The sequence below is a fragment of the Eublepharis macularius genome, chromosome 4 (genome assembly GCF_028583425.1).
Source record: "Eublepharis macularius isolate TG4126 chromosome 4, MPM_Emac_v1.0, whole genome shotgun sequence".
In the NCBI taxonomy this organism is placed as follows: Eukaryota; Metazoa; Chordata; class Lepidosauria; order Squamata; family Eublepharidae; genus Eublepharis; species Eublepharis macularius.
In genome coordinates, this window is record NC_072793.1 from 167,508,404 (window position 1) to 167,524,117 (window position 15,714).

Consider the following 15,714-nt stretch of genomic DNA (forward strand, 5'->3'; position numbering starts at 1 on the left):
AAGATTTAAGTATAAAGGACTTGTGGCTTTCTTGAGGAAATGTGATGTAAAATATAAATGGTTGTTTCCAGAAGGCGTCTGGTTTAGATATAAGGATCAAACCTACAAGATTATATCGGAAGCGCAGCTGACAGACTTTTTGTTCAACCATCAGGAGTTCCAGCAAGAAGAAAGTCCAAAGTCTGAAGGGGAAAGTGGGGGGGGGGGGAGGAGAGAGCGGGCACAGCCGCTCCAGCTGCGCAGAGAGAACTGAGACCGAGACGTAGGGGGGGGGGAGGAAAACCTGATCCTGAACATAGTCTGTATTGTATAAGATCTACCAATCTGATAGCATATTAGAAAGTTAACTTTTAAGAAAAATTGCAGCATGAAGGGAATACAAGATATGTAGTGTAGCGTTTGTTGTCTGTATGTTGCTCTTCCCTTTTTCCCAGTTCCTTTTCTTTTTTTCCCCCCATTATACTTTGTAGTCTTTTGTAGTTTTTTATGTTAGATATTAAAAAAAAAATTCATTCCTTAGGGCCCTTATGTCATGATCTCCCAGAGGGTTTTGTAAGATTATTTTGAGTAATTTTTCTATTTAGAAAACACCAAGGCAAACTATTGGTTTTGCAGTTATCTAAACTCAAGTTCCATCTGCACAGATAACATGCCTCTTCTTAACAGCAACATTTAAAAAAAACATTAAGAGTTGAGAAACAGACCTCAATCCTATGTTTCCTCTGCAAACCCATGTACACATGATCAACCCCTCACCTCTTAAGTGATAAGTTTCAAGAACGTCTATATATAAAGACAAGCGTCTTGACTGACTCATCAATGCCCAGCCCAAACTCCTGGGCCTAGAAACATAATTTAGGGAGAACATTCCATTCCTTTCATGATTCCTTTCACCTACTAAGAAGGGATTTTAAGAAATTCGCCCCCTAATGGAGTAAAAAGAGGTAAAATGTGTTTTTCCAGAGATACAGCTTCCCTGTGTGGCTGGCAGGCTACTGCCTGCTTCTACCCCCACCCACTGCCAGCTTGGCCACTCTTCCCTGATTGGGCCAGCCTTTCAAGGTCATTTGCATATGCAGGCAGATTGGGGTTCACAACGTTCCACACACCACGCCCCCACCCCAAAGAAGTTGGAACTCAGAGATCATTTCTGTATGTGGCTGGATTGATTCTCAACCTCCGCATTCTAAATAGTATGCAGTTACTATTAGAAGGAATTGAATGTGTTCTGAGGTAAAATGCACCTCCCAGTCTTTCCCTAAAATTTCACTAGGATTGCCAATTTAAAAAAACAAAAACAAAAAATGTTACATACCCCTAAATATTATAACTGGATTTAGAGTAGTTGAATACCATAGTAAAGCACAGATACCAAGCTCGTCAATGAATAAAAGATTGTTTGGGGTGGAATAGATCTGGTAAGAGAATATTAAGTGCTAAGTGTAAGGAGTAAACACTACAAATGAAAGTGAAACTTCTAGAACAGAAGACACTAGATGTCTTTTGATCTTTGCTAGAGGCGCCTGCAATTCATATTATTCTCACCCTTAAAAGAGATCCCATTTGGAAATATTTTTGTTTAACCACATTAGTTAACATGGATGTTTAAGCAAATATAAGAATAGGTATTTATTTATTCATGTCATTTACACTCTGCCTTGCTCACTGAAACTCAAGGCGTATTACGTTGTGTGAGATTTCAATAAAAAATGCCAAAGGAGAAATAAATGCAAGTTTACAAAGACATAACATTAGCAAAAATCCAATACAAAGTTAAAGAAATGCTGAAAAAGAACATAAACAATTTTATGATTGACATTTCTAAAAATGAAATCTTCATCAGGGTTGTAAATATTAAGATGATAAAAATCAGCCAAGAATGAGCCTTTATATAGAAAACCATGATTTAAATCGACCTTACTAATGATTTAAATCCAGTTGATTTCAATCTAATCCACTTGTACAGTTTCTCTATCACAGTCTTCATATGTACAGTGAAAGTTGAATTCCAACAACTCCCTCCTTCGGCATTTATATATGAATGTTTTGGTGTGAATTAAGGCTGTCTCTCCGACAGAAGCTCTCGCCACATTTCAAACATTTATAAGGCTTCTCCCCCGTGTGAATCCTCTGATGTATTTTTAGGCTGCTGCTCACTGAGAAGTTTTTCCCACATGCCAAGCATTTGTATGGCTTCTCCTTTGTGTGAATTCTCTGATGTACTCTTAGGCCACTGTGCCAAGAGAAGCTCTTCCCACACTCCAAGCATTTGTAGGGCTTCTCCCCTGTGTGAATTCTCCAGTGTTGAATGAGGCTTGATTTAACAGAAAAGCTCTTGCTACAATCTGAGCATTTGAATGGCTTCTCTCCTGTGTGCCTTCTCTGATGTTGAATAAGGCTTCTTTTTTCAGAAAAGCTCATGCTACAATCTGCACATTTGAATGGCTTCTCCCCTGTGTGAATTCTGTGATGATAAGTAAGGCCTGATGTAAAAGAAAAACTCTTGCCACAATATGAGCATTTGTATGGTTTCTCCTTTGTGTGAATGTTTTGATGCATAGCAAGGCTGTTACTTCGACTGAAGCTCTTTCCACACTTCAAACATTTATATGGCTTCTCGCCTGTGTGAATTCTCTTGTGTCGAAAAAGGCCTGATGTATCAGAAAAGCACTTGCTACAATCTGAGCACTGAAAAGGCTTCTCCCCTGTGTGCACCCTCTTATGTTGAATAAGGACAGATTTATGAGAAAAGCTCTTCCTACAAACAGAACATTCATATGGTTTTTCCAGTGTGTGAACTCTGCGATGGACAGTTAGGTGGCTACTGTGGCTGAAGCTCTTTCCACACTCTAAGCATTTAAATGGCTTCTCCCCTGTGTGACTTTTCTGATGTGAAGAAAGGCTGTCATTCCGAGAGAAGCTCTTCCCGCACGTCAAACACTTATATGGCTTTTCTGCTGTGTGAATCCTTTGATGTTCAGTTAGATGATGATTCCGTGAGAAGCTCTTCCCACACTCCAAACATGTATATGGCTTCTCCCCTGTGTGAATCCTCTGATGCAAAGTAAGGCTGCAATTCCGTGAGAAGAACTTCCCACACTCCAAACATTTATATGGCTTCTCCCCTGTGTGAATCTTCCGATGCAAAGTAAGGCTGCAATTCCGTGAGAAGAGCTTTCCACACTCCAAGCACTGAAATGGCTTCACTCCTGTGTGAATTCTTTGATGTAGAGTAAGTCCGCCATTAATAGAGAAGCTCTTCCCACATTCCAAACATTTATATGGCCTCTCCCCAGTGTGAGTTCGTTGATGTTCAGTTAGGTGGTGATTCTGAGAGAAGTTCTTCCCACACTCCAAACATTTATATGGCTTCTCCCCTGTGTGAATCCTTTGATGTACAGTTAGATCGGATTTCCAAGAGAAGCTCTTCCCACACTCCAAACATTTATATGGCTTCTCCCCTGTGTGAATCCTTTGATGTATCGTTAGGTAGCGATTCTGAGAGAAGCTCTTCCCACACTCCAAACATTTATTTGGCTTCTCCTCTTTGTGAATTTTCTGGTGAAACTTAAGGTTGTCATTCTGAGAGACACTCTTCCCACACTCCAAGTATTGATAGGGCTTTCCTCCTGTTTGAATGTTTTGTTTTTTCATAGCCCTCAATTGATACCTGAACCCTTCCTCTTCTGCCTCCACATCCTCCACTCTTGCCACAGCCATTCCTCCTGGTTCCTTGCCACTCTTTGTCTCCCACTCATGCCCTGATGGAATATAAGACAGCAATTACCAAGCAATATTTTCCCCAATGAGAACTAGAGGCCACTAAACCCTCAGCAATCTCCAGGCAAAAACCTTGTTTTATTTCTCTGCAGTTACTTCTAAGGACTCTCCAGAGGAGCACCCAGCAGGCTAAATATGAGGCTTCCTTTCTTTCCTGATATTATGGTTGGAGGAAGGGGAAGAGAGGGCAATTGGACTCTCAGTGTTTCTTGGGCAGAAATCCTTTCAATGAAGGAAAGTGAACTCGGCCCTCCCAGGACTCCAACATGACTAGGAAATCCGGAAGAAACACATTCTTGTACAGTAATCAGCATGTAAGGAACATCATCTCATTCAGGGTTCAGTTCCGGACAGGAGTGGATGGCGTCATGCCAAAACTTGGAAAGAGGGATCTGCGCTTTAAAAAATTGGGTGCTTTTTCAGATTCTGGTATCAGGAAGGCCATAAATATCAGCATTTCAGACATTCGGTTCTAAAAATACCAGTTTTGCATTCAGATTTTGTTTCCCAGGAATCCAAAATTATTCAGCTGCATTCTCTATAGGGTAATCTCTCTAGGGGCCTGAAGGGACTGATTTTCAAGCAAAACTAAAGCAGAGCTACTGCTGCCTCTACATTAACCCCCCCCCCTCCCCAAGTTTCAAGAGAATTAGACCATGGGGTCCAATTCTATGAGACCCTGGAGAAGCCCCCCCCCAGTGACTTTTCCTTGTTTCCTGGGTGTGGGGAATCCAATGCTTTCTCCTGGGAACAGAAGCCTTAGCCAAACACACAACAGCAACCACAAGCCAAAAGCCACCCAACGCAAATGGAACCAGCAAAGCCCAAGAGCTCTCCATCACTCACAGTAGTTGAAGAGTGGCAAGCTGACCCTTAAAGAAGACTAACTGTTCAACTCTCCCTCCCTCCCAATCCTAGGTTCCTCCGGTAGAGTTGCCACTACCCTAACTGAAAAACCTTTGGCTCTTCACAAGCTCTTTGCAAGAGACGAATCACACATTCCTTCTGGAAAACCCAGAGTGGGAGATCCACATGTCCTCTGTGAAATTAAATGGGATGCCAGTTTTTAGACAATAGATGATCCCCACAACCAATGAAGTACCTGCTAGAAGCTCTGCTTCCTTCAAGTCCTGGACAAACACTCTTTCTCCAGGCGAGAGAGAGGGCTGTCTTTGGAAAACAGATATTCTTCCATGGTAGGGACAAATAGCAAGAAATACGGATCATTTAAAAATCTGGTTTTAATAGGAACTCCAAGATACAGAGGGAAAACTCCCAGGAACCCCTCAACTGTATACTATATATATCAAAATTTAATTACACTATCATGATCCAAATACAAAGATATACACAATTTCATACAATGTTACAATATTACAAAGACTCATTCCATAAATACAATCACATATTATACATTTCCAAGGTGCTGTAATAGACAGGAGCCAATTCTGTTACACAGTTAAATCCTTTCCTATGCCAATGGCTTGAAAGGAAACAAATCTCTATAGTCAAAAGAGGTGTGAATTCCAAATAGCTGCAGATACAGTTAAATCCTTTCCTATGCCAATGGGTTGAAAGGAAACAAATCTCTATAGTCAAAAGAGGTGTGAATTCCAAATAGCTGCAGATTTCATAGTAGAAAATCTAGATGGCAAATTCCAGAGTACACCATCCGGGTCCCTCCCCGGTTCTCCTGGTAGTTGGCAACGAGCCCGCCAGCTAAAACTGCTCGTTTCGGATTCCCTTCTTCTCAGCCTCCTTTCTGCCATAAAAATGTCACAAATTACCAGCTACACTTAATACAAACATTTAAACAGTACAGTTAACTTCTTTAACTTACCTATACATAACTTCCGAAGTCACAGTCTCCAACTTAATGTGCTCACAGCAAGGCTTTCTCCTTCCAATCAGTGATAATACACAACAGGTGCCTGTCTACAGTTCCGTGCCTCTTTATTCTTTCCTCTTTCCTTTTTCTCGTTCCTCTTAAAGGCACAGTACTCTCTGTCCTCCATACCTCATTGCTGCAGATCCAACACTACTCACAGGAATACTGCAAAGTTAATTTCATTGTTTAACCCATGGGGTACCAGACAATTCATTCTATAGATCCATTGAGTCTCCAATTGCAGTAACTTGTTGTCGTTTCGTACTGCCCACATAAAACAGGGGACATGGACATTGAATAATATATACCACTTGTGACGTAGAACATGTCGAAAAGGACTTGGAATAAAGTGGCCTTCCCGTCCCAGGATGTTTAATCGATGTTAAAGGTATACTTAGGGCACATACATTACAGTGGCCACAAGTATGATGGCCAATTGGCAATAAAGACGGAACGATGTCCTCCCTGAAGTCTGAATGTACCAAAACGTCACGCAAACTGCGAGTTCGTCTGAACCCGACCTTCAAAGGTATGTCACATCCTGGTATATCCTTGATGATATGCCAATGCCTTTTAACAATACTGGCAATATTACCAGCTAAATGGGAAAATTCAAGTCCCCATGTAACACCCCCATCAACATGCCTCTGTATATAATGAGTTCTTAATAAGTCCTGCCGCGGTTTAGCTATTGCCCGCCTCCGGGCACCATCTACCACTTTTCTCGGATATCCTCTCAATTCAAAGCCTCTACTCATGTTAAGTGCCTTCTGTTTGAAATCCGAGACATTGGTAGAGTTACGTTTAATGCGAAGGAATTGGCCATATGTGGGCAGTACGAAACGACCAGTTAGAGTAAGAATAAGGGAACATCTTTCTAAAATTCGTACAAGAAACCTAGAAGCCCCATTAGTGGATCATTTCACTCAGTGTCATGACAACGAAACAGAACTTAGATTTTCAGTACTTGAGGTAGTGCAATCTAATAACAGCAACAACAACAAGTTACTGCAATTGGAGACTCAATGGATCTATAGAATGAATTGTCTGGTACCCCATGGGTTAAACAATGAAATTAACTTTGCAGTATTCCTGTGAGTAGTGTTGGATCTGCAGCAATGAGGTATGGAGGACAGAGAGTACTGTGCCTTTAAGAGGAACGAGAAAAAGGAAAGAGGAAAGAATAAAGAGACACGGAACTGTAGACAGGCACCTGTTGTGTATTATCACTGACTGGAAGGAGAAAGCCTTGCTGTGAGCACATTAAGTTGGAGACTGTGACTTCGGAAGTTATGTATATGTAAGTTAAAGAAGTTAACTGTACTGTTTAAATGTTTGTATTAAGTGTAGCTGGTAATTTGTGACATTTTTATGGCAGAAAGGAGGCTGAGAAGAAGGGAATCCGAAACGAGCAGTTTTAGCTGGCGGGCTCGTTGCCAACTACCAGGAGAACCGGGGAGGGACCCGGATGGTGTACTCTGGAATTTGCCATCTAGATTTTCTACTATGAAATCTGCAGCTATTTGGAATTCACACCTCTTTTGACTATAGAGATTTGTTTCCTTTCAACCCATTGGCATAGGAAAGGATTTAACTGTGTAACAGAATTGGCTCCTGTCTATTACAGCACCTTGGAAATGTATAATATGTGATTGTATTTATGGAATGAGTCTTTGTAATATTGTAACATTGTATGAAATTGTGTATATCTTTGTATTTGGATCATGATAGTGTAATTAAATTTTGATATATATAGTATACAGTTGAGGGGTTCCTGGGAGTTTTCCCTCTGTATCTTGGTATTTTGGAATCCATCCCATTTAGTATTGTATTTAATAGGAACTCACCATTTGTTTGTTTGTTTAGGTTATTGACAGTTCACCTTTCACACTGAGAAGGTGATTGCACCGTCTAAGTCAATTTGATCAACAGCTCCAACATTCAATAAACAGAACAATAGACTAAGCATTGCAGAAATGATAGAAGTATACATTCAAATACAGGAATAGAGAGATGAAATTCTGCTGAAGCAAAACACGTGTAAGTGGACATTATTAAACAACAGAGAAAGTATCCAAAGGGAGCTAGTACCTAGTAGGATAGTTTAAAGTCCCAGGCACTATACTAAAGCATATCTCTGAACCATTTCCTTACAGCACAGCCCTATCACCTGAGTAAAAAAGCCCCATGAATAAGTCAGTTGTGCGTATTTTGCAGAAAGAGTGTGCAGGCAGCTGCAGATCTTGCCCATTTGCAAGTTTCTATCTGCAGAAGGCCCCATTCAGAGCATGGCAGAGCATGAGGGAGAGGCAATCAACAGATATGAGCGGCTGTCAGCCTCCGCCATCAAGGGATCAGTGCCTAGGGGAGGTTCACCCTCCAGGGTGCCCTTTCTGCCAAGACTGTGCAGTGGATAGGCCTCAGAACAGGGAAGGATGGGTTTACAAGCTCACTTGATCCTGCTCTCCCCCCTCAGACCAGCCTGGTTTCCTCTCCCTCACGCTTGACTAGGCTGGATCTGGCTTCCTCCGTGTCTACCCTGCCCCCCTCCTTTTATAGGGCCTCATGGATGTGGCTCCGCCCCCACCTCCTTCCCCACTCAGGGCTGTTGTTCCCTCCCACTTGGGAGGAGCACCGGTCCCACGAGCCAATCCCTGTGTCTTGCACCCCCCACCAGCTGCTCCATAGCCCTGCTCAGCTTCCCTGATCGGAGGGGCTGCTTGGCCCTTTCCATGCAGGGGGGCCTGAATGCCACGCCTTCACACTCAGCAGCAGCAGTTGATCAACAGCACCAACATTCAATAAACAGAACAATATACCAAGCATTGCAGAAATTAGAAAATATAAATTCAAATGCAAGAATACAGAGATGAAACTCTGCTGAAATACAACACATGTAATTGGACGTGACATATTAAACAGAGAAACTATCCAAAGGGAGCATATCTAACAGAAAGTACCTAGTAGGATAGTCTAAAGTCCCTGTCACTATACTGAGGCATATCTCTGAACCACTTCCTTACAGCACAGCCCTATCACCTGAGTAAAAAAGTCCCGGTGCCGTGCTCAATTGGCATTCTTTGGGGTCTTCCAACAGACTTATGGGTAAACTCCTGACTTGATGAATTGCCCTGTTTCGTGCCTGAATAAAGACAAAGGCCATCTTATTGCTCCTCCTGGATCTGTCTGCAGCCTTTGACATAGTAGACCATGCCATCCTGTTGAGGCCCTGATGGACAGTGCTCTTGTGGCTACCAGAAGGAAATTGAATGCTTTGCGAAACTTTGAAGTGGTTGAAGATTGCAGAGTCGCTCCTGAAGAAGCAGCTACTGCGAAACCTTTGAAGCTAGCCTTTGGTCAGTAAAGCTAGCTTTACTACCACCAGGCAGATTTATTACTACTCCGTTTCAAGTTACTGCTTTGAAATATACTTCTTTGAATGAGAAGAAGCCCCTTTTCTGAACTGCTGTAAGAAACTCATTGGCACTTTGGTAACGACTATACTGTTGTATAGACTGTTGTACTGGGATATTTGGTCTTGTATTTGTTTCCAGATTTACTGGTTATGTAACTGTTTGTTGAAGAATGAAGATTCTGGTTGCCTTGCATTTTTGACAAATTGGTACAAGTAAAAATATCTGTGTGTTTAGAAAGGACTGACTGTGATATATGTAATTGGAATAATATTTTGAATATATAGGATTGATTGCACCTTTGCACATTTACATTTTAGTAAATTGTTGTTATATTTTTGAAATTTAAGAGGAGAGCTTTTTTGTCTGGAGGCATTTAAAAACAGACGTGGGCATCAAAGGATGCACCCTGGACTGGTTTAAATTGTTTCTCATGGAGCAGACTCAAAGGGTTGCTGTCGGAGATCAGCTATCTCCAGAATGATAACTATTTTATGGGGTCCCACAGGGTGCAATCCTATCTCCCATGTTATTCAACCTCTACGTAAAACCTTTAGGAGAACTCATTCGCAGTTATGGAGTTGGATGTCATCAATATGCAGAAGACACCCAACTCTATTATCTCACTATCTAGGTCCCCACAGGATGCAGTAGAAATCTTAGATCGCTGCCTGACAGCTGTGGTGAAATGGCTGAAAAATAACAAATTGAAATTAAACCCAGACAAGATCAAAGTGAGGCTTGCTGGGAAGTCAGATGTCCTGAAAGACATTGTACTCCCCACTTTCAATGGAGTTTGTCTGACCCTTGTAGACTCAGTTAAGAGCCTAGGGGTTATATTGGATCCAATGCTGCTACTAGAAAAACAAGTTAAAACAGCTGCAAAAAAATGCTTTCTACAATCTCACTCTAACTTGGAAGATGGCTTCTTATCTTGACACAGCCGACCTGGCCACCTGGATCCATGCCATGGTAACAACAAAACTTGACTATTGTAATGCATTATATATTGGTATTCCATCTAAGTTAACTAGGAGGCTCCAATTGGTGCAAAATGCTGCAGTTTGACTGTTAGCAGGAGCATGAACATCACTCTCATCCTGCAGTCACTCCATTGGCTACTTATCAGCTACCCTGCTCAATTCAAGGTACTGATTGTTACATACAAAGCTCTTCATGGTCTTGGCCTGATATACCTATGGGACCGCTTCCCTCTCTATGTCCCTCCTCAGCAGCTTCACTCATCCAAACAGGGTCTCTTGCAGATACCAGCCTGCACATGGGCAAACTCAACTGCAGACCGTACATGGTCTGTGGTGGCCCCTACCCTATGGAACAGCCTGCCTGAGGAGGTCAAGAGAGCTCCTACACTCCTGGCTTTCCGCAAACAATGCAAAACTGAATTATTCAAAAAGGCTTTTTACTCAGATTGGAGGACAGTATTGTAGGGAGGGAATCCTGGATGTTTCACTAATAGGAGGCCGGTATTATAGGGAGGCCCCCCCGGATGTTTTGCTAATGAGTTGGGAATAGGGATGTGTGCTTCGGGATTCCAATTCAGGTTAAATACCCGAATCAGGCTCGATTCAGGAAGATGTTGGCCTGTTTACATTTGCAAACAGCCAGCAAAGTTCTGAAAAATGCAAGCTTCCTGCTCTTTCTTAGCAGAGGGGAGGGGAAGGAGTGAGTGACTCACTAGAACCTCCTCCACCCCCTCCCATCCGGTAAAAAAAGGCAGGAAACTTGAAAGCAACACTTTCCTAGCTGTTTGCAAAGTTGCTTGCAAACAGCACGAAAAGTGCTGCTGTCAGAGATTCCCTCCTTTTTTTCTGAATGGCAGGGTAGTTAAGGAGGGATAGTGGTACAGTAATGCCAATAAAGGTTGCTGAACTGATAGCAGTACCAGGGAGAGGAGGGAGGGAGATCAGAGAAGGGAGGGGGGAGGTAGGAGTGTCCAATCCTACTGTTGCATCCTCCTTCCAGCCAACGGATTCTCTGGAAGGAGATGCTGCAGGGGATATAAATTGGAAGCTTGTATTTTGGCCAGCCTACATTTTTCCTTGGCCTACAGTGAGACATTGAAAGACTTCCTCTGCTGGATAGACTCTGTGTCTCCATGCTGTACATGGAGATTACCTCGGGTTCCTCTAGAGTGTCTCACAGTTTCAGCCTGAAGCCAGCATTGGGGGGGGGTAGTCCCTCTTTTAATAATTTAATATTGATGTAATAAATGTTAAGGTAACATTAATGGCTGCTGTTACCATAAATCTAATACATTAAATTTATTTAAATTGAATTTTTGTTGGTATGATTCTCTGATGTGAAGTTTGGTCCTCATTGGGAACAATGGAAAGTGGCACTGGCTGGCCAGCCTGTTCTCACAAGCCCTAAGTGGAAGACCTCTCCTTTCCTACAGACAGCCACCCAACCTTAAACGACTTCTCACCTACAACCATGAATTGGCTAGCAGAGTCACCAGCAAAGATAACAGACCCGAAAACAGACCAAGATGCCAGCTCTGCCCTCATATCTACCCAGGAAATACAATTACAGGACCCAATGGCGTCAACTACACTATTTCTGGCTCTTACAGCTGCTCATCCTCCACCATGATATATGCCCTCATGTGCCAACAATGTCCATCTGCTCTGTACATTGGACAAACCAGCCAACCTCTGCACAAAAGAATAAATGGACACAAATCTGACATTAAAAATGGCAACATCCAGAAACCAGTGGGAGAATACTTCAATCTACCAGGACATTCCATCAAGGACTCAAATGTCACTGTAATTCAACAGAAACCTTCAAAAACAGAATCCAATGGGAAGCTGCTGAATTGGAATTCATATGTAAATTTGTTTCAGTTAGGCTTGGATTGAATAGAGACTATAAATGGTTGTCTCATTATCAGAAGCTACTGATTGCATCTACTCCCCACCTCCCCTCTCCCCCTATATATCTGACCAGTTACCCTCCATGCATCTGATGAAGAGAACTGTGATTCTCAGAATCTTATGCTACAGTAAAGTTGGTTAGTCTTAAAGGTGCTACTGGATTCTTTTCTATTCTGGTGTGATGTTAGTCCTCATAGGGAATAATGTGGCTTGGAGAACCTTGGGGGGGGGCATAACATGGCCCCCCAAAGTCCAATCTCCCTGAAACTTGGGAGGCCGTGATAGGACGGTTGGGAGAGCATTCCCTGTAGGTTTGATGCATTTTGCTAGCAAAATGCCACCCCCAGCCTCCTGGGAACCATCCCCTACCATTTTCCCCACAGGGAACAATGGAGATCGAGGGCGGCTGGGGGGACTTTCCTATCTCCCTGAAACTTGAGTGGTCTTGAGAGGAGGGTTGGGAGAGGATCCCCTGCAGATTTGGTATTATTAGGAAGGAAATGCCACCCCCAAGCCCCCGGATAGCCAGGAGCAGCGTTTCCCATTGGAAACAATGGCCAAATCTTCCCTAAAAATGCCTAATTGGCTTAAATACTCGAACCTGAAGCAGCTTGCTTCGGGTTTTGGGTTTACCCGAATTTTTTTCTTGCTCTCGGTAAACCAGAAGCAGGAAATCTCTTGGGGGTGACCACTCCTAGTTGGGAACCATGGGCCCCACCATTATATTACTTTACATATTAACTGTTGCTTTGAATATGTACTCATATATGCTGCTTGTGCTTCATGTTGTCTAATGTCAATCCTTGAAGTGGTTAAGTTCGGTTTCAGCTATCCTTCAACCCTGTAATGGATCCTTGCTAATGCTATGTCTCTGTAAACTTGTATTAATTTACCCTATGATATTGTTTATAAGAAACGTCTTTGACTCTGTATGAAAATGCTTACCCTTGTGCTTGCTACTAATTGTACTGATCTCACACTATGTAATCTGCCTTGACTGTCAATGAGAAAGGTGGACTATAAACAAATAAATAAATAAATGCTGTTCCGGGGAGAAATTCACTGGAATTCACTCCACGCTATTACATCTCAGTGTACATTTTGTGCTAGGTCAACTTTTGTTATTTATTTATTATATTGGTAGAATACTGTTTATGAGATATGCATACCACCGAGGAAGGCCTTTCGGTCCAAACTGCATCTGGTTTGGGGTTCTATACCTAGAGATGAACTGTACTAATTTACCTGTATGTTCGTGGTTTTATTTGAATATATACAAAGTTTTAGTACTTATATGTTCAACTGTATCATGGATGTTTTTAAATCTAACTTATGTGTTTTTATCTGATTAATTAAATTAGACACTTGTGTTTTTAATCTTTTCTCTTACATTCAAAGTTATATTTTATATTTTTCTTTTGTTCCAACCTACTTGGTTACCCGGATCTGTGATATCGTAGCAACCATTTTTTTGTGAATGCTTCAGCATTGCATCGAGACACCACAGAGTAGGTCTACAGGCAGCTGCTACCACCAGGAAACACCCAGTCCACTAAGCATGCAAACAGAAGCAAGGGCAGTCGTCCTCATCCCAACCCAGCCATTTGCAAGGCACTCCGCCACTCCTACATGCATTTAGCTGTATTAAACTCTTTCTACCATCCATAATTAAAGCAGCTCAGTGTTTCCCTGGGAGCATTCAGGCAAAGTTAGTTTCCCAGTATATCGGTTGTAACGAAGGAGGGATGAGAAACTCTCTTCCCCCTTTTTAATTTGGCTGCCCTCCCATTCCTGCACACTGCACAACAGTTCACCAGTACTCAGAGCAAGAGATCGCCACAATTGTGTGTGTCTCTCTCTCTCACACACACACACAGTCACACAGACACACCCCATGACATCATTTGGCTTGCATTCTGGAGACGTGCAGAGGGACGCCTCGGCTATAGACCAGGTGTTAGTCTTGGGTGACTATTTCAGGCGTTGCAAATGTGTCGCAGCTAATTCTCTTCTCTTGACCCAGTAAAGCTTCAAATTTAGGAGTCAGAAGATGTCAAGATTATTTAAATAATTGGGATGAACAAGCCTTCTGGAACCCAGAAGGATCTATGACCCTCCAGGGGAGAACTATTTTAACATCTCCCCCCTTTTTGCAGGGCTTTAGTGCCATATTCCCGCTTGCCTTCAGTGGGTAACGGTCAGACCATGGGTTCAGGCCCAGTCTCCAAACCCAAAAGAAGACCTTCCCTCAAAGGCTCAGCGCAAAAGATGCAGTCCAGAGTGGGGCCTGTCCCTGTTTTTTAATACTATTCTTTTATTTATATCATTTATAGTCCACCTTTCTCACTGAGACTCAAGGCAGACTACAAAGTGTGAGATTAGTACACTCGATATCAGGAACATTTCCGTAACCAATGCCATAGGGTAAATAGATACAAGTTCACAAAGATGGCATTAGCAGGAATCCAATACAACATAGCGGTGAGGTCTATGGTTCCTAACTCATTAGTGGATCATCTCAGATCCCCTCCCTACAATACTGCCCTCCTAGCTGAGAGTGGCCCAAGGCTGCCAATAAAGCAAGTAAGTTCTGGGCCAGCCCTGACAGGGAGCATTCAGCCAGAACAATCGGTCTAGATGTCTCCGGCACCATGTCCGACAGCCCCAAGAGGCAAAGCAGGACCTCCACCCACTGAGCTACAACGCCTCCTCAGAACAGAAGGTGGTGGCAGGATAGGTCATCAAAGGGGAGGAAGAGGAATCCAGAAATGGAGCTGCTGCTGCTGGGAAGGGCTGTGCATTCTCTGTCATGTTTAGTTTGGCCCTGACATGGCTACTGTCCTGGAAGTGGCACCCACAAGAACGTTCCCATATGAAAATAGAACACCTTTTATTTTCATTCCTTCATCAGACAAAACAAAACAGGCGGAGATCCCATAGAAAAACATCCCAAGGAATGCTTTGAAATGGACCCTTGGTTGTCTTGCTTCCCCCCACCCCCATTTCTCTTCCTGCACAGGAGGTCTTCCCCAAATCCCCTCGTTTTCACACTGAAAGCCAGTAACGAAAGAGACAACATCATTTTGTCACCTGGCGTGTGTTTCTTCTGGTCTCCACAGGCCTGCTTTGCTTCTGGAGAGAGGAGCAAGGGGCTGCCTGCCTTGCTGTAAGAGGCAACAGGCCGGGGTCCAGCAGGGAACACAGGGAATAAGGAAGGGGAGGGAGAATGATCGGGGAACTTCCTCCTAACTCAAATCTCCCGTGCCAGCATAACGTAAGAACTTGGGGGGCCCAAAGAAGAGACCCTTCCTGGCACTGCCGCCCCTGTTTCTGCAGGAGCAAAGGAGAGGAGACTCACTCTCACCTGGCTCAGCTGGGAAGGACACGTTCTCTCGAGAGCGTCCTGGTAACCTGTCCAGCACTCCTTCCGAGGCAAGGCCTTCCTCTTCCCTCAAAGTCCCATCATCTGTGTGAGGAGGAAGAGAGATAGGGAATCTACAATCTATAAAGAGAGGATGTCTGAGAGAGGAGAAAATTGTTCTCGGATGACTTTGAGAAGTGGGCCAACCTACAAGGGTCTTTCCAGGGTTCAAAGGGTCTTTCCAGGGTAAAATTAAATAGAAACCTAATTCTCAAACCTTAAAGGGTCCCACCACATTCCAAGCAGGTACCTGCTGCTAGTTCTGTGTCCTTGGGGTCCTGGACACATGCTTCTTCCACTTCCTCCTGTTTAATG

At 43.1% G+C, this 15,714-nt stretch overlaps 1 protein-coding gene across 1 annotated transcript in view; it reads right to left on the reverse strand.

Moving 5' to 3' along the window:
* Window positions 1–227: 227 nt before the first annotated feature.
* Window positions 228–15,714, reverse strand: part of LOC129327781 (zinc finger protein 160-like) — a 49,366-nt gene continuing 33,879 nt past the window's right edge. The window contains exons 10-11 of the mRNA XM_054976536.1: window positions 15,343–15,444; window positions 228–3,761 (exon numbers count right to left, since the gene is read on the reverse strand). Of these exons, the coding sequence (XP_054832511.1) occupies window positions 2,032–3,761; window positions 15,343–15,444 (1,832 nt within the window). The 3' untranslated portion in view covers window positions 228–2,031. The remainder of the gene's footprint in view (window positions 3,762–15,342; window positions 15,445–15,714) is intronic.